This window comes from Maniola jurtina, chromosome 23 (assembly GCF_905333055.1).
Source record: "Maniola jurtina chromosome 23, ilManJurt1.1, whole genome shotgun sequence".
Lineage (NCBI taxonomy): Eukaryota > Metazoa > Arthropoda > Insecta > Lepidoptera > Nymphalidae > Maniola > Maniola jurtina.
The window spans coordinates 1,189,087-1,212,035 of NC_060051.1; the positions used below are offsets into that span (position 1 = coordinate 1,189,087).

Here is a 22,949-nt window from a genome sequence, read left to right on the forward strand (position 1 = left end):
TTCTTAGCAACATTGTTACTTTTTAAATAGGACCATTCAATTTTTGACCAAACAACGTTGCTGAGCAACTTATCAACACATTACAGATAGATTGGTTTTTAATTTCAGCCGTAAGTAACTTATCGGCAGATTACAGATAGATTGATTTTTTCGGCTGTTTGTGTCCAACTGTTAGTTTTGAAATTTTAGAAGGTATTCAGTGAATTTTCGAATGTTCCAGCCTCAATCCTCCAAGAGACAGGGTCGGAATCGCCCGGCGGGTCCGGCGGAGGCATTAAACTAGAGTCCACATATTACGGTTACAACAGCCCCGCGCCGCCCGCCTTCGAACCCCCTACTGACCGAGGCACCCCCTCTGCCATGCTTGTTGGACAGTGTTTCAGTGAGTATCCACTTTTTTTACCCTACTGCGACAACGCCAAAAAGAAGGGTTATAGAAGGGTTAGGGAGATTTTAGCAGTCTATGTATGTATGTATGAATTGAAAAGAGCAACCGCCGAGTTTCTTGATGGTTCTTCTCGGTAGGAACGGCATTCCGAACCAGTGGTAAATTATTTTGTAAAAGTCTATTTGAATAAAAATCTATTCTATTCTATAATATATCATATATACATTCAAATCAGAAATTCACATAAATACACCCTTAAAACATTTCACTCTTTGTTTTGGGCACTCGAATCGTGTTAATCTTAAAGCTGTAGGCTTGTTTGTATCCGCAATTTTACGATATGTAAGAGAATTTGCATATCGTTTAACAATACCATATTACATACAGGTCACAGGCATGTCATTAGGCATGCATCAATTAGTATTCACTTGCCATCGCGTGTGTCGTACACGCCGTACTAAATAGGTGCGCAGGATTCGCGGTGAATCATTTAATGTTACGTTTGCGTTGAGTTCATTGTGTGGGTCAGTGACTTTGCGATTGTTTTGTTTTAATGCTGCTTTAATGTTATTTGGGTTAGGTCATACTGTTGTATCTTATAAAATAACTTGTGAATTATTTATTTTTAATTTTTTCTTATGCTTAAGATCGCGTAGTTTAATCTTCATTAATTTTATTTATTACGTCTTAACCCATGACGTCTGAGTATGGGACATCTTTCACAATAAGAAGGGTTTGTCCTTAATCCTCCACGCTGGCCAAGTGACGATAGGCAGACTTCACATACCTCTGAGAATATTATGGGAACTCTCAGGCATGCAGGTTTCCTTACGATGTTTTCCTTCATCCTCAAATTGCTTAAAATGCACCTAACCCCAAAAAGTTAAAGGATGCACCTCTAATATACCCCCTTTTTGGGGGAAGGGGGGGACGTCATAACCACTATGCTGTACCGTCTTTTTTTGTATGAGTTTGCGGAAACATGACAGCTTTTTTCAGGTAAACATGTTTTTCCAGGCATTCCCCACAGCTCAGCAGGTCTGAGCGCAGCGCAGTCGCCACTGGTGCCCTCCAACACGATATTCTACCAGCACGTACCCCCTCCCACGGACACGCACCCTACTGGTAATTTTAATAATTAACTACTTTAACTAATTAATATGCTGCAATTTTTTTAATAGTTTTCAGTAAAATGTGTCTATTACAGCATCAGATGCACTAACAAGTCAGCACTCAAGTGGGAAATATGAGGGAGCACCACAAGACTCACTCGGAGACTTCGTCACCTTCGTGTGCCAAGAACCACCTACAGACGTTCAGCAATTACAGGTAATATATTTAAAAAAACACGTATTTTCAAGAATGTACCAAAAGGTATTTAAAAATATTAGGTTAAAAGGAACGAGTCATTGATGAAAAGTAGAAATGAAATGGGAGCGCTAAGTCGACCTTGGGGAACACCCCTTTGGATTTGATTTTGTAACTGTTTGTGTGCTTTGAATTTTTGTATCTCAAAATCAAAGCTTTTTGTGCTTGATATCAATTTTACGTTATCATGAATTTGTAAAAGGTGAAACGAAATATCCATAGTTAAAGTTTCCACTAGAATAAACAGAATTGAGCCAAGTTTTGACACATATCATCAGAAAGATATCATTATTGAAACCTAGTTTCTGAACGCACGATTGGGATGAGGATCTAATACACAAAAAGAGTATCGTACTTTACTGGCTGGGCAGCGCGTTAATATGAGTGAATGATACGGCACACGAGAAACAAAGTGCAACAGGCAGTGCATTTTTGAAGTAGTTAACTAGATGACGCTCGCAACTTCATCCATGCGGGTTTATGTTTTTAAGAATCCTGTAGGAACTCATTGATTTTCCGGGATTAAAATGTCTACCTGTCTGTCTCCGGGATGTGGGCTAACTGTATACCAAAAATCAAAATTGGTTTAATAAATGGGCCGTTAAAAGCTATTTTTTTAATAAGAGATAGGTAGAAGATGTCTATTCAGTATATTATATTCATATTTATATTTATTGTCATATTGTGCTTTGCTAGCAGAAAAGCAAACAGAGAGACAGACACTCTTTCACATTTATAATGATTTTTCTATCTCACTTATCTATGAGATATTTTTTCCAAAGCAGCTCAGTATTATTGATCTTCATAATTATATTTTTCAGGTTCACAGTTTATCGCGGAGTCCCAAGCCACCATATTTCACCAGTTCGATGTTACCGCCACCTCCTTTACCTCCAATGGCGAGACCGGTCACCATTATCAGATCTACTGGTAAGTATTTGACTTTTTCATTTTCTTTTCTTTTGTGTTTATTGACAATTTTAAAACCATCTGATGGATCTACAATTTTAACTATTTTGTACATGTTTTTGTCTCGTAGGTTTTTCTTTACCTTCTTTAGGTTCTTTGATGAATTTGGTGCCTGTTATGATTTAGTAATACTATAAATTGATCGTCATTATTATACACTATCTGCAATATAAGCGAAAACCCGTGAACGTTGGTATCATTAATATGTCGACATCCAATCTACTCACATGAAACGTTTTTGATCAACGTTCCTAATTTAGACCACTTAATTTTTGACAAATAACAATGTTGTTAAGTAATCTATCGAAAAATTAAAGATAGATGTTTATTTCGGATGCAAAAAGCCCATTGGACTTTGTCTGTGGTGGCGTTTGCTGGCGCGCGTGTTGTGACTTTTTGGAGTGTTTTTTTGTAGAAGTGGCCGGTTTTTGTGTCCTGCTGGTGTTTATTGGTGGTGGAACTGACCGAGGAACTGACTGAGAAGCGCTCTAAGGGGGCGCCGCGTGTGTGTCGGCGGGCGCCGGCACAGACGAAGTCCATACTTATACATATAGTTTTCCTAAATTTTAAATAACTACAAATTTGACATTGGCTAATCAGTGTAAAGCCAGACGAGAGAAGAAAAAAAAAAAAGCCCATTGACTATGTAAAATTGTTTATTATAGAGTCCTGGAGTGGAATATAGTTTGATTTTGATCTTTGTATCTTTCCCAGCGAGTGAAGTGGGAGTGGGCGTGGGCTCAGCGTCGCCCGCGTCTCCGGAGCTGAGGTCTCCGCCCGCCAGCCCGCGCCGTCGCTCGCCGCACTACCGGGAGTGTCACCCGCCGCACCCGCCTCTGTCGCACTTCAACCACTTCCACGCGCAGCCACAGCAGGTGAGTCTGTCGCACTTTGCCTGACGCCTGATTTTTTTATTCTGATGACTAATCCAATCCAATTCATCAGCCTTTCCTTTCTCTCTGGGTCGGTTTCCGCACTTAAAGTTTCCGTATGTTGTGCGTGCGTTGCCCCTCTCCGCCGTCTTCACTCCAGCCATCCAAGCTCGCTCCAGAAGCCGAGTGGACCGCCCAGGTTGCCGAGGGCATGAAGTGAGGTTAAGAGTCTGTATGCATCCACTGCTAGACATAGGCCTTTTCAAGATCGCGCCACCTAACAATCCTCCACCTTCCTCATTCACTCGCTTCCAGCCACCTTCTGCAGGTCATTGGTCCAGCGGGTTGGATCATCTTATTGACTGCGCTTACCGGTACGTGGTATTCACTCCAGAACACGTCTTTCCCACCGACGTTTCTGCGATCTAGACATGACCTATTGCCACTTCAGCTTGCTAATCCTTTGAGCTATGTCGGTCGCTTTTTAACCCCCGACCCAAAAAGAGGGGTGTTATAAGTTTGACGTGTGTATCTGTGTATCTGTGTGTCTGTGTATCTGTGTATCTGTGTATCTGTCTGTGGCATCGTAGCGCCTAAACGAATGAACCGATTTTAATTTAGTTTTTTTTGTTTGAAAGGTGGCTTGATCGAGAGCGTTCTTAGCTATAATCTAAAAAAATTGGTTCAGCCGTTTAAGAGTTATCAGCTCTTTTCTAGTTTTCTTGTAGAAAAGAAGGTTAGACAACCGTTAGGTTCATAATATTATGTCAATAGACAATTAATGTCAAACTGTCAAGATGGACGTTGCCTAAATACATAATTATTTATTTGAAAATGATGTTTTGGAAAACTCAAATACTTTGGATCGTCGGGGGTGTTATAAATTTTTAATTTACACTTGTGTTCTTCTGCGAGTTCCCTCGTTCAGCATTTTATCCCTGAGAGTGACCCTCAATATAGCTCGCTCCATAGCGCTCTGAGTGACTGTTAATTAGTGGACAAGACCAATTGTCAATGTGCACGTTTCCGCCACAGGTTTATGATAACATCGCGCCTTTACTTACACAGGCAGGCGTCAAATGTTAACTAAGTACATTTGACGCCAGGTAGGCTATGAAACGACTGTCTCTTTGATTTGACCTTAATTTCACGTCGCTGCTAGCCTAATATTTCACAGAATTGTCGATTCAGGATTATAATTAGTAGAATTTATTTAGTGTTTCCCCTCCATATGTCATCTCTTTGATTTCACGTTACCCTTATTCTAATATTTCGCAGAATTGTCGATCCAGGATCATACTTAGGAGAGTTTCCTTGGTCTAGTTCACTCTGTTCCCCCTCAGTACGTCAATAGGACACTCTGATGACTGCCGTAAATAAGTTCTTGTCTTCACTTTCCAGGTGTTCAGTTATGGCCCCGTGGGGGGTGGTTCACCTCCAGGTGGATTAGGATTATACGCACCGCGGGCTCCGCCGAGAGCACCACCAAGGTAAGAAACTCAAACACCTTGCTCTTGCTCTGTGTGCGTATTTCTCTTTGCTGACGGTTGTGACCCATTTCCATTAATCACATTCGTACACATCTATACTAATAAATAAAATTAAAGTATCTGTCTGTAATTTCGAAATAATGATAGAGCATCGATAGCTCAACAGTTGAGGAGCAGACTGAATTCCGAAAGGTCGGCGGTTCAAACCCCACCTGTTGCACTATTTCGTACCCACTCCTGGCAGAAGCTTTACGCTTAATTGCAGAGGAATGAGTGAGAGTTAGCATGGTTAATTTAACAACGTTGCTTGGATTAATTATTATTTACTATCGACAGTTTAAATATAGAATGCACATTGTAACCTAAGTAAAAATACTTGCTAGATTTCGAGCTCTATGATTTAATGACCATTTTCAGATGTTAGTGATATTACCTAAGCGAGACCGATGATTTAACGCGCTCTCTGAGACACGGAAATAACACGGGGGTAAAAATAGAACTAACTTGCAGTTGAACTAAGACCAACGCAGTGTCATGCAACGTGGCCCCGCGCACGTTTTATTCTTTTTTTTTTAATTTATTTATTTATTCAAAATAATTTTACATGGTTCTTCATTTTGTAGCTCACCAAACTGGTGGGCCAGTTTGTTGGCGAGGTGGCGCTCTTAATTTTACGTACATAACTTACTAAGTACTATATTGTTTAACTATCCATACACCTTAATCTATACTTATAATAAACTGTACTAAATATTTATTTAAACCTACCTACTTTACTAAACAGACACAAATGAACACATTATTATAAAAACCAAAGAAAACACAAAAATTGGTTGTCTGTAAAGTCGGTTTACTGACGATAGTTGAACGTGACAACTAAGGCCGATTGTGCTTCTTTGTCGCTCGTTCCGCGCTCTCGCTTGCACTTCAAGCCTTACATAGAACGCCTCAGAGCGAGGTAACGCCGCATGTGTCATGTTTTTTCGTGCGTGCAGCCGGCTCTATCGAATTATAAGACGTTGTCACGTTAAAAAACACAAATTACTAATTATGAAGGATGATACTCAGTTAGGGAGTCCCTAAGTAGGTGTTCCTTTAACCTCTTCTTAAGGACTCCTCACTGTACCTATTAGATTTTTGATATATGTATATGTATTTTTAGGGTTCCTTACCCGGAAATGGTAAAACGGAGCCCTCTACTCTATTAATGTCACTCTGCTTTCTTTTTTGCTGTCACGGATTTTCTAGACGAAATGAGTAACCAAAATTTTTATTTGAACGTTGACCTAAAACCGAATATTGAATTAGAAATTCAGTTAAATTATTTCATTTCATTATTCAATTCATGCGGCTCACATACATACATGAAAAAGGAGTTCGAAATGAATTTTAAACGGAATTTTGCTTTAAGGGCCATTTTTCGGTCGTTAAATAACTTTTATCTAAGGAATAAATTTGACGTTTTGACAGATTTCTATAGGTACATAAACTGTCAAAACCTCAAATTCATTCCTCAGATAAAGTTATTTGACTATTGAAAAATCTGCCCTTAGTCGTACGGAGTGACTTTGTATTGACGTCCGACTAAAAGTTTTCTATCACGATTTTATTTGAGCAATTTTGTCTTTAATATTTTTTGTGTATTTTTCAGATGGAACGCGCCATTCCCCACGTTAGAAGAGGAGTTCAACATAATGACGGCGCCCGGCGGACCCAACCACGTCGAGCTGCTGGACGATGGTAATTTTTTACACATCAACTATTTAATTCAAATTCAAAATATTTTTATTCTATTAGACTTTTACAAGTACTTTTGAATCATCAAAATCATCTACCACTGGTTTAGAATGCATTTCCTACCGAGAAGAACCAGCAAAAAACTCAGCTCTTCTCGAATGTTCGAGGTTTTATATTTTCTAAATAAATTCATAATTCTTTCACAAATGCATGTATGATGTATATACCCAAAAATTTTATCCTCTGGTGTCAATTATGCGAAACTTTCGAAAATTATTAATATAACTCATATTATCTCTCATAGGTGAATGTACTTGATATTTACCCACTTGACATTGACAGTTTAGAAAATGGTCATTATTTCATAGTACAATACGTTTTCCTCTCAAATGTATGGAATAATCATACTCTCGAAGTCTTTTACATTCCAGAACGCTTTTTCCAATCGAACGTCATAACATCGGACACCACGGCGATGGACACGGGCACCAGCGTCCAATCCGTCGTGGTGGACACGTCCGAAGACATCGCACCAGACAAACCGGCTCCAGACTTGCGCTCGCCGTGATCCATACTGCACAATGCGTCCGATCCAGCCGACGGTTCGAACGCGACTGTGCTCAGGTGGACCCCTGCGCCGCTCCCCCATTGGCGCCCGGTGACACATCGGACTGTTTGAAATTTGAGTGCATTCGAAATTCAAATAAAATAAAACGTTTTCGTTTGACAATAATTTGGACATTTTTAACCTAATTAAATACACAAATCTGGGCTGTTAAGCTGACCACATAAGCTTGCGACGAATACAACGCATTTTATTTGTAAAAATGCTAATCATGTAAATGAATCGATATCTTAAAAACCGCATAAGTCACTCAATTAAAATTTTTTAGGAATCACTAAAAACCATTTCATTCAAAAGTACCTAAAAGAATTTAGAAGGACTTTTTTGGGCTGAATGTAGTGTTTGAATTTTATAAGGAATGTACTGACGCACCTACACGAAGGTGGTTTTTACTTTTAACCAGTATATACGTCTGTCTACCTTTGAGTATCACTGAACTATATGTATGTTTGAGAAAAACTAGACTTAAGTATGTGGTTTTTGAAATGACCGATTCAATTATTAGGTACATAGTACATACCTGTATAACAACAGTATGGGATCTGTCAAAGAAATGCAGATGGCACGGCGAATTTATTCTTGCAGCACGAAACTTGCGTTGTCTTTGGCGTGAGCTGTGAATTGTGGTCAGCTTTTTTTGTTATGACATTAAAATTCACAATTCACAATTGTAAACTAAAGGGACTTAAAAGACTTGTCGACGCATATTGTGAGGAGTGTGAGAATTTACGTTAAAAAACGCATTTCGCGCGTTTTTTTAGTTTTTAATGTCATACAGAATCAAGACCCAGTCTGGTTTGTTCTAGTTCTTTTTTTTAAGTGAAACGTGGTGTGTAAATATTGTTGTTGAAATTTGGACTGGATTGGACTCTGAGAAGGTTGTAGTTGAATTTTCTAAGTTTAAAATTCGCGCCATATTAACCGTCAGTGTCAGTTAAGCACAGTGACGTACGTGGTGACATTGAAATGATGTCTTACAGTAAATTGTTTTTACTATATTAAATTTGAAATGTAATCGATACTGTTGGTTAATATGTTTGTTTTTTCTTATTTATCATGTAGTGGATAACGGAAAGCAATACTCCAATGGATATTTATGTAAAAATCTGAAATACGGAAAATAATTAAACAAAAAAAAAACAACTAAGTATATTCTAATATTTTTATAGAATATAAACCAAGTATGATATTGATCAAGCCTTCCAGTAATTTAGTGAAATAAAGTTAATAATTAATGATAATAATTATGCAGCTTATGAGATTATTCTTTTGCTGACCTATAAGGCAGTTAGGAAAAGCGGTTTATGAAAACAAATGCTTCCAGTTACTAGATTTAAAAACATGTTTCGATTGACGAAAGTGTGATATTATAAGTTGTTTTTTGTTTCGTTGTTGTGAGTTTTGTATTGAAAAAAAAAATAGATTAAGCGTAAATACTTTACGGAGATTTTTTTTTAACTTATTGAACGAATATTTAAGAAAGACGAGCCTTGCTTATGAGATTAGTTTAGTTGTATAATTAGTGGCCAAGTGCTAATCGACATTATTGCTGTATTTTCGATCCGAAATTTCAATAAAATTTGCAAAATATACAAAAACAATATAATTACTAAAGCTGCTTTGCAATACAAAGAACATAAAACCTAAATAATAACACCTGTTTTCATTTTTCGCTTTCAGTTTTTGTCCTGGTCTTGAGTCTTTATGACGTTCAAATGGTATTAATGCGTAAAATGGATGTTGTGAGTGTGACCTCAATCTTGACATCTATTCATACACGAATTATTATTGTTAAATTTGACGTCATTATACGATTTGAATGTCATAGCGAGTAGAAGCTCTGCAGTATTTGAACATAGTAAGTATCAAAAAAAGATTGCCTCAATTTGTCAATTATGAAAATTCGAATCGAAAGCAATAATAGTTGATAAAAGTAGTTCGACAGTTTGTCGTGGGACATTTTATAGGTGCCTTTTATAAAATCGTATATAACTTACATAATAGGGACAATTAAATTGTAGGTTTTCCTTTTCGAAAATCCATCCACTTATATATGTGCCGTGGACTCATTATAACGATATTTTGAATATTTTGGAGCCAAAGAGGCGTGAAAAAACCCATTACTGAAAAAATTATTGCAATTTTTTGTCGATCTATATCGTTTTTTTAATACAATCCCGTGGCCATACGTGAAAAGCTAGTCATTAGAGTTACAATGTAAATTTATTGTACTTAAAATAAAGTATATTTACATTTATTAAAACCCCTTACGTTTATTAGTAAGGGGTGTTAACTAAATTTGTGGCCAAATTACAATTAACGAGATCCAAATATATATACACGATTTTTAATAGACTTAGATGTATAAGTACAGTACGCTGAGGTTGATTTTAGTAAAACTGATTCTCATAATCCGATTGAAATCCATTTAATTACATTAAACGGTGGAGCTATCAGACTCTTGGTCTTATGTTTTCACGTTTAAAACGTAACACGAGTTATTTTGTCTGCATAAAAAATTACACCTAACCCTGAGTAATTTTAGCGCTTTTATTCTCTTGGGCATTGAAAACATTACGTATACTTGTCACTGCATTGAACTGAATTACCTACCTGTAGAAGAATAATTTCAAACAAAAATATTGTTCTATGAAGCTGTCAAAATTGGTATGTCACTAAACATCAATTTGTAAGCAAAACGAGTTACTGCCCGCAAATTTTGTTTGGAATGACTCGTCTAAAGCGTACTACCTAGCTATAAAGAGGTCGTTATGTCACTGAACTCAAAACGTTGAATTTGACATTTCTTGCATATAGGGAGGTCAAATTTGACGTAAAAATGCATTTAGCTCGTTACGTTACGAATTCAATTTCGTTAAGAATCAGGAGGATCAAATACACAGCTGTTGGATATAGCACGAAGTAAAAAGCGATCACAGAGTTACTGATTTTATTATAAAATATTAAAAAAGGGTTCATCTAAGTCCTAAGTCAGATTAATTCGTATGGTCAATCATGGACACGTTAATTTTTAACAATTATAATAATAATAACAGGTATAAAAATATAATTTTTAACAATTATAAAAATTTTGGTGCCATTAATAATTTCATTAAGAAAACTAGGAATCTTTTGATTTTGAAAATAAATTCATTTGCCCTAATAATAAAACTTAATTAGAATCTAGATTTAGGTAACGTAGCAATAAATGACAAGCAATAAATTAAAAAAAATATAATAATAATAATAAAAAATCGGCTTTAGTGAAGCTAGAAATTGGTACTGAAGTAGATGAATCCAATAATGTAAAGGTCGACTCGCGATATTTTTTCTATTAAGTAGTAATTAACTATTAGTACGCCGGAACGGAAATAAATTTGATATAAATACAGAGAAGCGGTTTCGTACAATACATAGCTATTTCACAGAAAAACTATAGAGATATAATATTACAGCTAATATAGTACGTCTAGGCAGAAGGCGAGAATTTAGTCAATTGCTAGCTATAGACACTATTAGAGATTATAATACAGAAAAATTAAATAGTGAAGTCACTTAAGGCTTTTGAATACATTCGGATTACCAACACGGTTTTGTCGTATTATAAAATCGAATGAATTAACTTTGTAACGACGGCAATATTGGTGACGAATTTAGAAGCTCATTGGTGCAGAAAATTCTAGACTGTGATTAAATTGTTCATTCTGGACGTGTCTTATATTGAAATAGTCGTTTTGTATGATTGGCATTGCACGGCTAGTGCTGTAAGGAAAAGGTTATTACATTATTGTAAACAGGAAGAGACATGTTGTATGAAATGCATTTGTTATAATAATTATAACAATCTTGAAAACTGTAACTGTAGTTGAATGATGAGAGGTGAAAGGATTTTTATTGACAGCGTCAGTAGATTCAGTAGTATTTTTATTACTAGCTTTGCAATAGTTGATGCTCTTGCGACAAACACCATATAAAAAGTATAGCTAATAAGTAATAACGTACAAGAACTACGATTCTTGCACAATTCTTGCAATATTTTAAAAGGGATCATTCGGATACCTACTCTTCACTAAATACAATAGTCTTGTTCTGCAAAAATTGATAGATCTATAAAGTGATTCCAAAAGTACTTAATATTTTTGCGATCATTGTTATTGGCTGAACTTATTTTACTTTTGTATTCTACCCAGATGTAGAAGAGTGTGAGCCTATCAGAAGGATTGCTACCTCTTATCATATTATTAATTAATTCTATTTTTGGGACTAAAAGTGCTATTATATGTGTTTGTCGCAAGGTTAATTTGTTCGAACATTTGATTAGCACCATTGTTACGATATGGAGTAATAATTGAAGCCTAAACATTATGTGCCTTAGATACAACAATATTGTATATTTATGATGCGTTCTATACAACGTGCTAACTAGAAATAAATGATTATTGTTATTTTGGAAGCCTTGTCCTCGTAACTTCATTGTTAATTTATTTTATGCGAAGGCTTGTATATGGATCTCTTATCGATTTTGTGTATACCAAAACCAGCTGATTTCATATGAAAAATTGAAATAAAATTTAGTTAAATAATTTTGGATTATATAATACCTATAAAGGGCAGTTCATTTTACGTGTCTCCTAATTCTACTGTTTGGTGTACTCCTTTAAAATATGTACTTTCTCTAATTCTAACTATGAATACTGTAAACCCAGCAGTCTGGAAGTTGATTTCAAATCCAGAGAACAACTTTAACCCTCATCTAATAATTATTGTACGATTATTGTAAAGCTTCGATGCGTAGTTTCGCTGACATATAAATACTTCTAATATATTCTATAATTTTAGTACTTACCTACATTATACCCACTTACGTACCTATTATCTACTTTACTGACATGTATATCTTAATCTACGCAACGTTTCGATTAGGCTCGCTTTTTATTTTTGAAAAATTTGTAGATATGATCCCCTGAATTTTGGCAAAGCTTATTAAAATTATCGATTGATAATTGAAATCACATATTATATTCTGTATCCACTTAATAAATGTCTAGTTTTTGATTTCAGTTCAAAATATTACGTATTTATGAATAAAGTAACAAAAATCCGTCTTACTATTAAGTTTTTTCTTTGGATTTTTAATTAAAATAACATACGTAACTAAAATATAATTGTAAAAATAATTATTAACCAATAGAAAAATACTCTTAGGTACGAATTTTTAGTTCATCGAATCCGATGTGCAATTATAAATTGTTTAGCGAATTTATTAATTAATTTTTAGTGTATTTGATTGTGTCCATGATCATATTGTCTGTAAATATCTTCCGGAGTGTATTTATATAATTTTCTATTTGTTTAATTAAACTGTAGTACACAATTAAGAGTTACAATGTTTGTCCTTTCCCTATTTTACATTTTTTCTATAGTTTTTTAAATTTTTTTTTAAATTTGTGTTTAAAACTGTGCCTGTGTAAATCAAATGCCATATTTGACCTTTATAAAGAAAACTAAAGTGTAAAAATGATAACTGAGAATTATAAATAATAAACATAGAATGTGGCACTTGGTTTACAAGCGAATATTAAACTAAAGATAGACTTGTAAAAATGTTATAACATGTATTTTTAACCTATACATAGTAAGATATTTATAGAATTTTAGTCGTTTAATTATTTCGAACGACTTGTTATAAAGAAAATTGGTGCTTAAAGCTTAAATAAAATATGATCGGCACTCGAGTGCCGTGTATGTATTGTCACGAGGGGTTGGAGCATTTGACATAGCATGCGTTGTTATGCCCGCGTTTGACGCGAAATAGTTTCACTTCAAGCTTCTTCAAAAAAATTACTAATGACGATATACCAAAGAAAAACTTGTGAAAAATTTAATTACTCAAGGTTATTCAACTCAATATTCAAAAAAGCGCTTAGATAAAAGCTCTAGTCAATCTAAGTCCATTGGTAGTAATGAGTAATGACTCTATAATTTGTCATACAACTTTTTAACGAACATTTTTATAAAAATTTATATTACAAGAATTATAAAAGTGAGTTTTTCAACATAAATCTTAAATAATTAACAAAAATTAAAAATAAAATAAAAATTAAGCCATTAAAACACTCATTGCTAATACTTTAAAATTTTGAAACTCTACGAAAAAAAAACGCACATTACGAAAAACACTACCTATTGCTACTGCATTACAAAGTTACCGCGTATTGCGCTTCGTTTCACACAATTTTTTTATTAAAATAAGATATTTTACGCACAAAGATTTTTATCGTTTTTAAATAAGTTTTAATTATTATTAATAAAAAATAGTGTTTTTTTATAGTTTAAGAAGCAATGAAATTAATTAAAAACCAAAGTTATTTTTACAAGATTTTATTTTGTTTTTTTAAATTGCTATACCTACGGCTCTTATATTTTCTAGCCTTTTTTTTAAATTTAGTAAGTATAAAATAAAAACAAAGAAATGATAGTCTGCAAAAATTAATAAGCACAATATAATATAAACAGTGGTAGATTATTTTGCCGATTCAAAAGCACTTGTAAAAGTTTATTCTTGTAAAGTATATTCTTCTATTCTATTCTTTTTGCCCAAAAGTGAAACGATTTCGTGTGAAATTATGGGCAACTATAATAATGTAGGTAAACTTTGCTCAATAACGATGAAAACTGAAAGTGTTACAGTTGATGCAATACAATGAAACAAACAACAGTTGACTTTTATTTTATCTTCCTTTAGGCCTCATTCGCACGGGAGCTTTTTTAAGAGGGGTCTCTCCATCACTCACTCCATACAAACGTAGTTCCAATTTCATTTGAATATTAAGCAACCAAAGTCCATGAAATTTTGCAGACATATTCTAGAAACTAATATCTATGCCTGTGGTTTTCCAGATTTCTGTTAAAATATTCGGTTTCAAAGTTACGCGGCCTTAAAATTCACATACAACTCTTTGAGCTCCTGTAATTTTGAAACTACATATTTTTAGAAAAATCTAAAACACCACAGGCACAGATATTAGTTTCTAGAATATGTCTGCAAAATTTCATGGACTTAGGTTGCTTAATATTCAAATGAAATTGGAACTACGATTGTATGGAGTAAGTGACGGAGAGAGCCCTGTTAACGTCCGTTAAAAAAGCGTTCAAATAGAACAAATGCATTTCCAAGTATCTGTTCACACGTTAACGCTTTTTTAACGCGCACGTTGCATTTTCAGCGCAACGCCGGGTTTTAACGCAACGGTTTTTTAACGCTCGTGCGAATTAGGGCTTAGTAAAAAAAAATATCTAAATCGATATTTATTTATTTCATGTTTTTTTTATTTTTATTCTGATACAAGTTAGCCCTTGACTGCAATCTCACCTGGTGGTAAGTGATGATGCGGTCTAAGATGGAAGCGGACTAATCTGGAAGGGGTATAGCAGTTTTTACTAAACTTATATACCTTTACACGGCATATATATACTTATACACGGCATTGTAATGGTACGCTAAATCGCTTGGCGGCATGGTTTTGCCGCGCCGCGTGAAAACTGACCACGGCCGAAGCCTCCCACCAAGACTATACCAGAGATTTAGAAATTCCAAACCCCTGCCGGGAATCGAATCAAACAACAGTTTACTCAATGAAGAACCGGCCAAGTGCGAGTCAAACTCGTGCAACGAGGGTTCCGTACTCGGGTAGGTACTTTTTTCGACATTTGCGCACGATAATTCAAAAACTATCACACTAATATTATAAAGGTGAAAGTTTGTATGTGTGTGTGTGTGTGTGTGTGTATGTTTGTTACTCCTTCACGCAAAAACTACAGGACGGATTGGGCTGAAATTTAAAATGGAGATAGATTATACCCTGGATTAGCACATAGGTTACTTTTTATCCCGGAAAATCAAAGAGTTCCCACGGGAATTTTAAAAAACCTACATCCACGCGAACGAAGTCGCGGGTATCAGCTAGTGAAGAATAAAAGTAAGTAAAAATCTGTTTTAGAATATACAAGAACCTAAAGCCCTTTCATAATATGATACACCTTTTGCTATAGTTATCTTACTTTGAAAATCTATACACTGCGATCATCAAAAATCGGTCAAATACGAGTCGGACTCGCACACGAATGGTTCTGTACCATCATACGAGAAATAACACTTTTTTTTTAATTTTCATGGCAGCCATTTTGAAATTTTTATTATTTATTGTTATAGCGGCAACAGAAATACACATTCTGTGAATTCAACTCTCTACTATTACGGTTCACGAGATACAACCCGCTGACAGACAGACTTACGGACGGACAATGGAGGCTTAGTTATAGGGTCCCGTTCGCAACCTTCTTGTACGGGGAAAATCGCTACCAAACATCGTTAATAAGCATCGTTAATAACAAATAAGTAATTATTTGTTATTGTAAGTTAGTGTTTGTTCGTCGGTTTGTCCTTCAATCACACGGCAACGTAACAAAAATGGATTGACAGGATTTTTTTAGGATACCTACCTATAGACAATACTGTTTTTATCCAGCAAAATCAAATAGTTTTCATGTGATGGTAATTGAGAACTGAGACCCGTGACATCATCTGCGTGGATTAGGTGGGAAGCTAGGTAAGTAGGTAAGTATGTTTAAGAAAACCTAAGTTTACGCAAACGAAGTAGGAGGTATCATCATAATAATAAATTAATATCATATAAGGTCTTAATGTAGTTAGGTACCTAATTTAGAAATAAAAACCGTTCAAGTGCGAGTCGGAGTTGCACAGGAAAGGTTCCGTACCATCGTACAAGAAATGACATTTTTATTTTTGACTAGCCAGTGCCCGTGACTTCGCCCGCATGGATTTAGGTTTTTCGACATCCCGTGGGAACTCTTTGATTTTCCGGGATAAAAAGTAGCCTATGTGCTAATCCAGGATATTATCTATCTCTGTTCAAAATTTCAGCCAAATCCGTCTAGTAGTTTTTGCGTGAAGGAGTAACAAACACACACACACACACACACACACACACACACACACACACACAAACTTTTGTCTTTATAATATTAGTGTGAAGTATGATGTTACCACAAGTTCACGGTTTTCGGATTTTTCCTTTTACTTATGCTTAGAACATTGCTACCTGCCTTTCATAAGTAGGATAGGGATAGGCTTTAACTCCTTTAACGGGTGTTGACATACACGACAGACAGACAGACATCAAAATGATCCTTCCTATAAGGGTTCCTTTGAGTATGAGGTACGGAACCCTAAAATCCGAAGACCTGGACTAGGTACTTTTAATCTACCTATTGCAATATTCTGGTTCGATTTCTGACTTAGGACAAAGGACGGTACAATATGTACCTAGGTTAATCAGTATGAATCAAAAGGTTTGTACCAAGTTTTCAACCTAAATCCTGTAAGCATTTAAGTAAGGGTACATAAAAATATTAAGTAAGTAGGTACATCGGCCACATGTTAGGAACCAACAAGTGTAAATTAAAAATTTTCAACACCCCCGACAAATCATTTTCATATAAATAATTATGTATATCTAGGCAACGTCCATCTTGACAGCTTGACATTTGTCAATTGACACTTGAATATTATGAACCTAAGGGTTATCTAACCTTCTTTTCTACAAGAAAACTAGAAAATAGCTGATAACTTTTAAACGGCTGAACCAATTTTTTTGGATTATAGCTAAGAACACTCTCGATCAAGCCACCTTTCAAACAAAAAAAAGTAAATTAAAATCGGTTCATTCGTTTAGGCTCTACGATGCCACAGACAGATACACAGATACACAGACACACAGATACACAGATACACACGTCAAACTTATAACACCCCTCTTTTTGGGTCGGGGGTTAAAAAAGGAGACATATCATTATTCTTTACCCTATTAAAAACCCATATAAAATTTCAAAGGCCACATTTTTAATTAAAAAATAACCTACGTTTAAAAATAGAACGCAATGAGGTTCGTTCGGAAATTGTTCAATAAATCGAAGTTCCCACTCGGTTACGATCGCGAAAATCAATAGTCGATGTCATGCGGTGGGCCTACTAAACTTAACTTTGAACAAGCAAAAGCTCTACCAACACCACTTGTTAATGTAAAATCAACCGTATATTACTATGACTTAAAAGATAATTTTCCTTGAAGGAAAACTTCATTTACCACGTTGCGACTTTGACATTGAATAGACCGGATAATCGACGCCTAGCCTTGTGCGATATCGATTTTGCTAGGGCATGTTCTGTTGCAAACGAAACGCTAAAACATACCCATCTCTTTCTAACATACAATTTGTCTATATGGGAGAATGAGATGGGATTACTTTGGAGGGTTCTATTCATTCGGGGCTCGTTGTCATAGCAACGGGTCTGCAGAGGGCCGAATGAGAATTTCCGATTCGCTCGATTTTATCAATTTTCGATATTTTTGCGCGTCATGTCGGATATAATATTGAATGTTTATATAAATGGGAGAAAAATACAGGTTTCAATTGAAAATGAAGACAATGCTACTGAAAATATAGAAAACGAAAGTAGTCCTAATATTAATTTGGTAAGATTTAACTTTTAATATTCTTATACATATATACTTGCCCACTAATGTTATAAAATGCGAGTGTGTCTGTATGCCTGTCTGTCTGCTACAAAGTCATTACCTTTTCACGGCACATCTGCTAAGCCGATTTTGACGTGTAGAGAGATAGCTTGCATCCCAGGGATAGACATAGGCTACTTTTTGTCTCGGAAAATCAACGAGTTCCCGCGGGAATTTTCAAAACCCAAATCCTCGCGGAAGAAGTCGCGGGCATCTAGTAGGTAGGTACAAAACATATGTCTTAAATTTTAATTTAATCGATGGATAGGTATTATAATATTTACCATACGACAAATATTAAACGTTTTCCGTTAAAAGTTAAAACAAAACATTTTGTAATAAGTACTCATCTCGGATAGCCTGGTATAGGTATCTACTCCGCCCTGATAGCCTACCTAGACCTACCTACCGTAGGAAGATTAGCTACTTACCTAAATAAACTTACCTTACCTTACTTACCTTATTCTAAAAATATTAAACTAAGTAGATTAAATCAAAAAAATTGAGTCTCAACAACTTTTAATTAGGTAAGTAACACTTGTACTTACTAATTACCTATTTGATTTAAGTAGAACTTAGAAAGGTTAGTAGGGTTCCGTACTCGGGTATTTTTCCCAACATTTTGCACGATAAATAAATATTGTGCATGAAAATAAATAAAAATCTGTTTTAGAATGTACAGGAAAAGCCCTTTCATATGATACCCCACTTGGTAAAGTTACCATACTTTGAAAATTGGAACACATTTTTTTTAAATGATGTAACCACAAATTCACGGTTTTCAGATTTATTACTGTACTTACGCTTTAAGACCTAACTACCTGCCAAATTTCATGATTCTAGGATTTCTAGGTCAACGGGAAGTACCTACCCTATAGGTTTTCTTAACAGACACGACGGACGGACAGATAGACAGACAGACAGACAACAAAGTGATCCTATAAGGGTTCCGTTTTTCCTTTTGAGGTACGGAGCCCTAAAAATTAAAACCATTATAAAAATTTACCATTATAAAATGGATGTGGCAAACAAACAGATGGACAGACAGTTTTGACAAAATTATAAAGCATGCGGATAAACCTACCTAAAAAATGACCCTAAATATTTGTAGAATTTCACTTTACACTATAGTTTTCAACTTTTCAATCTACGAAACCTTACAAGTCTGGTATCCTGCAAAGTTTTTTAAAACCATATGTTCGAAAGTGGGGTTTGCAAAGATCTAAGGTCATTGAACCCGGAAGATAGTGTGGCACGAGCCATGCAGGTGTGCGATCGATATCGGTAAAAAAAATCGATATGACGTCACGCAATATGGCGGCGCGTGCAGCTGTCAAACGCGCTATGCTTATTAGACACGTAAGGGTTCGATGTGAAGGGGTGATAGAATGTTTTAAAAATTCTAAATGGTTAAAATAAGCAAATTTATGTTTGAGTTAGCATTTTTTGTGATAGATGGTAATCTTTTTTTTTTTTTAGGGGCATATTTAGAATTTTAATGTAGGTGAAATAACTTTGTCGTGTAGTTATGGAAATTGGTCGCGTGCTATGACTGAGTAGGTAACTATGAGTTTACATTTTATCATATGAAATAACATGACTGTAAATTATTTTTTGAGATACATATTTACAAAAATAGGCTAACGTCTAAAAATGGTTGAAGAGATGCAAAAACACCCATACTTACTATAAAATAAAATTATAATTGCGGAAGTTTATCTGTCTGTATGTCTGTCTGCCTATTATCTCTTCACGGCCTAGCCACTGAACAGAATTTGACGAAAGGCACAAAGACCATCGTGGAGACAATTTTTTTCACTGGAAAAGCATTTTAATAGGTATAAGTGAATTTTGCAGTGTCTGTGCAATCTCTAAAGAGGTTAGCCAACTGCGCGGGAAATATTATAGAGCACAAGTGTCTGCGCAAACACAGGTGCACTCTATATTCCCTCACTCTTATAGCCTGATAGAACAGAAATCCGACACGACAGGAGAGATATCAAGCGCAAGAACGATGGCTTTACGTATGGGGGAAAAATACCAGCAACTTCCTTCCGGGCTAGTACTAAGGCTGGGATCTATATCTGAGCTCACTTTAGACTTTGCTCAGACACTGTTAAAACGAGACAGCGTTATATCGCTGGCATAAATCTGTCTCGTTTCAACTAAAACTTAAGTCTAAGCAAAGTCAAAGTGCGCTCTTTAAGAATTTCTTAGCAGAAAAATCCAATACCTAACTATTTTTGGCCCGACTCGGGAATCAAACCCAAGAACCCGACATCTGCAGTCAAACATGCTAACCACTAAACCAACGAGGCAGTCAATTGTAGTGAACGGTGGCAGGAGTCGACAGGCGGTAGGACATTGTGTAGGGGCGCGGTGCTTATCTTTGTAGATACGTACCACAGTTTTTATCGATATCGGTCTATTTATTACAGTCGGTAGGTACTATTACTTACCATAATTTATCGTAACACTATCTGATGCCAAAAACGATGCTAGAGCATAGTGATGAAGACCTAATAAATGATGCCCGCGACTTTTTAGGGTTCAAAAGGAAAACGGAACCCTATCCTATCCTATAAGGATAACTTTGTTGTCTGTCTGTCTGTCTTTCTGACGTGTTCTGACGTGTCTGTCAAGAAAACCTGTACAGTAGGTAGGTACTTCCCGTTGACCTAGAATCATATAATTTGACAGGTAGGTAGGTCTTATAGTACAAGTAAAGGGAAAATCTGAAACCCGTGTTTTGTGGTTACATCACAAAAAATATTTAATTGTGTTCATGAACAAATAATTTTAATTAGTATTTTCAATTTTCAAAGTAAGATAACTATACCAAGTAGGGTATCATATGAAAGGGCTTTACCTGTTCAAATTCAAATTCAAAATATTTTAATTCAATTAGATGTACATTCTAAAACAGGTTTATTTTTATTTTTATGCATAATACATAGTTTTTAATGTATCGAGCAAAATGTCGGTAAAAATACCCGAGTAGCCCGTGGTACGGAAGTCTGACTCGCACTTGGCCGGTTTTTTATTTGAGCTTGACCGGGCTAATAGGCTTCTTTGGATATCGATAAATACAATTTTATCGACATAAAGGCTAGAGCACATCACTAGCGTCCCTTTGTGGCGCGCCAGGTGTCGGCGGGTTGCACGCTGGCATGTAGCTAACGGACTACGCTATTTTACATGCTTTGTCTGCACAATACGTGTAATGTTACTTCACGGTGATAACTGATAACTTATTGTTATAATAAACTTTATTTATTTATTAATAGGCGTACGACAAACTGGTACAATAAAACATTATTTAGGCGACTTATCTTCTTTGAAGGACATGTCGACTATAAATAAGAACACTACCAAAATAAGAAAGACCAAGTCATGATCTAATTACGAACAATCAAAGACCAAGTCACAATCAAGACAATAAAGACTAAGTCACGACCAAGTCAATACCAACCAAGTTAGGACCAAGTTACGACTAAATCACGATCAATTAAGATTAAGTCATGATCAATTTAAGACCAAGTCTCGACCATGTCAATACCACGAGACTAAGCCAAGGCCAAGACAAAACCAAGACAAGACCTAATCATGATAGATTTAGGAACAAGTCTTGACTAAGTCACGACCAAGTCAACACCAAGAAAAGAAAGACCAAGTCACGACCAAGTCAAGAATAAGATAAGACATAAGACAAGTCCAACACAAGATCAAGTTACGACCAAAACGAGACTAGCTTTATACCTTTTGGATCATAAAGTTGTAGAGCACGTACTCTATTGCTACTGCTGTAACCGTTTTAATTTTTACCCGACTACGGCAAAGCCGAAAGGAAGGGTTATGATTTTAGCAGTCTATGTATGTATGTATATATGTAAATATGTATGTATGTTTGTATCCAGATTCTGTGTGTTCCACCGTAGCGCCTAAACTACTGGGCCGATTTTGATGAATGAGGTGTCAATCGATTCTTTGTAATGGCCCGGGTGACATAGGCTATATTTTATACGAAAAAGATCGGCCTGACCGAAGTTACATCAAAAAAAGTGAGGGTCTCAATTTTTTTTTTATTGCTATTGTGTCGAGTGGGATGTCCAACGAAAGAGGAAAAAATTCTGAGTTCGTAACGACAACGCTCGACCACGGCCTTTGTATTGAATCTCAATCAAGACGATGATAGCACTAAGCACAATCTTGTTTCTTTCTTTTTAGTTTATTTTACTTGTACCAAGTCGGGTTCAAGTTGTCTCATTTTTTCCGTAGTCGCGTTATAGTTTTTTCAACTTTTTTTTATTATTTTGTGCATTTGCCTACCCTAACTAAAACTTTAGAACGCCCCTGTTTGATAGGGTCTTGTTCATACGAGTGCTCAGTGCACCCCATCATAGCAAGAAACCTTATGACAAAGCTTACATACTGCTAAAACATGAAAATAAACTTTTCAAGCTTTTTGTCTCAACGTCTTTTTATGATCCTTATTAAAACAAAGCCTAATAATATTAAGTTTCTTTTCTTATTAAAAAAAAACCTTGTGATACTAATTTTTTTAAGATCCTTTTTAAATCAAAGCCTATTAAGTTTTTTATGATCCTTATTACCTAAAACAAAGCCTAATAATATTAAGTTTTTTAAGATCCTTATTAAAACAAAGTCTAATAATATTGAGTTTTTTATGATCCTTATTAAAACAAAGTCTAATAATATTGAGTTTTTTATGATCCTTATTAAAACCAAGTCTAATAATATTGAGTTTTTTATGATCCTTATTAAAACAAAGCCTTATACCTAATATTTAGTTTTTAATGATCCTTATTAAAACAAAGTCTAATAATATTGAGTTTTTTATGATCCTTACTAAACCAAAGCCTAGTAAGATTAAGTTTTTAT

The 22,949-nt window shown here is 35.3% G+C and overlaps 1 protein-coding gene and 1 long non-coding RNA gene across 11 annotated transcripts in view; one reads left to right on the top strand and one right to left on the bottom strand.

Annotated features, from left to right (window-relative positions):
* LOC123877201 (nuclear factor 1 B-type) overlaps positions 1 to 13,688 on the top strand; it is an 81,484-nt gene extending 67,796 nt beyond the window's left edge. For 8 of the 10 annotated variants that reach the window (XM_045923737.1, XM_045923740.1, XM_045923741.1 and 5 more), the window contains 8 exons: positions 221 to 382; positions 1,406 to 1,513; positions 1,596 to 1,717; positions 2,578 to 2,686; positions 3,440 to 3,600; positions 4,999 to 5,087; positions 6,739 to 6,827; positions 7,241 to 13,688. In XM_045923737.1, coding sequence (XP_045779693.1) covers positions 221 to 382; positions 1,406 to 1,513; positions 1,596 to 1,717; positions 2,578 to 2,686; positions 3,440 to 3,600; positions 4,999 to 5,087; positions 6,739 to 6,827; positions 7,241 to 7,392 — 992 coding nt within the window. In that variant the 3' untranslated portion in view covers positions 7,393 to 13,688. The remainder of the gene's footprint in view (positions 1 to 220; positions 383 to 1,405; positions 1,514 to 1,595; positions 1,718 to 2,577; positions 2,687 to 3,439; positions 3,601 to 4,998; positions 5,088 to 6,738; positions 6,828 to 7,240) is intronic. The other 2 variants (XM_045923738.1, XM_045923746.1) reach the window with 1 other exon arrangement.
* LOC123877222 lies at positions 50 to 19,140 on the bottom strand. The gene is made up of 3 exons (XR_006798532.1): positions 19,128 to 19,140; positions 3,995 to 3,998; positions 50 to 118 (listed from the first exon to the last, which is right to left on the bottom strand). It is a non-coding gene; the product is annotated as an uncharacterized LOC123877222 (long non-coding RNA).
* Positions 19,141 to 22,949: the final 3,809 nt, after the last annotated feature.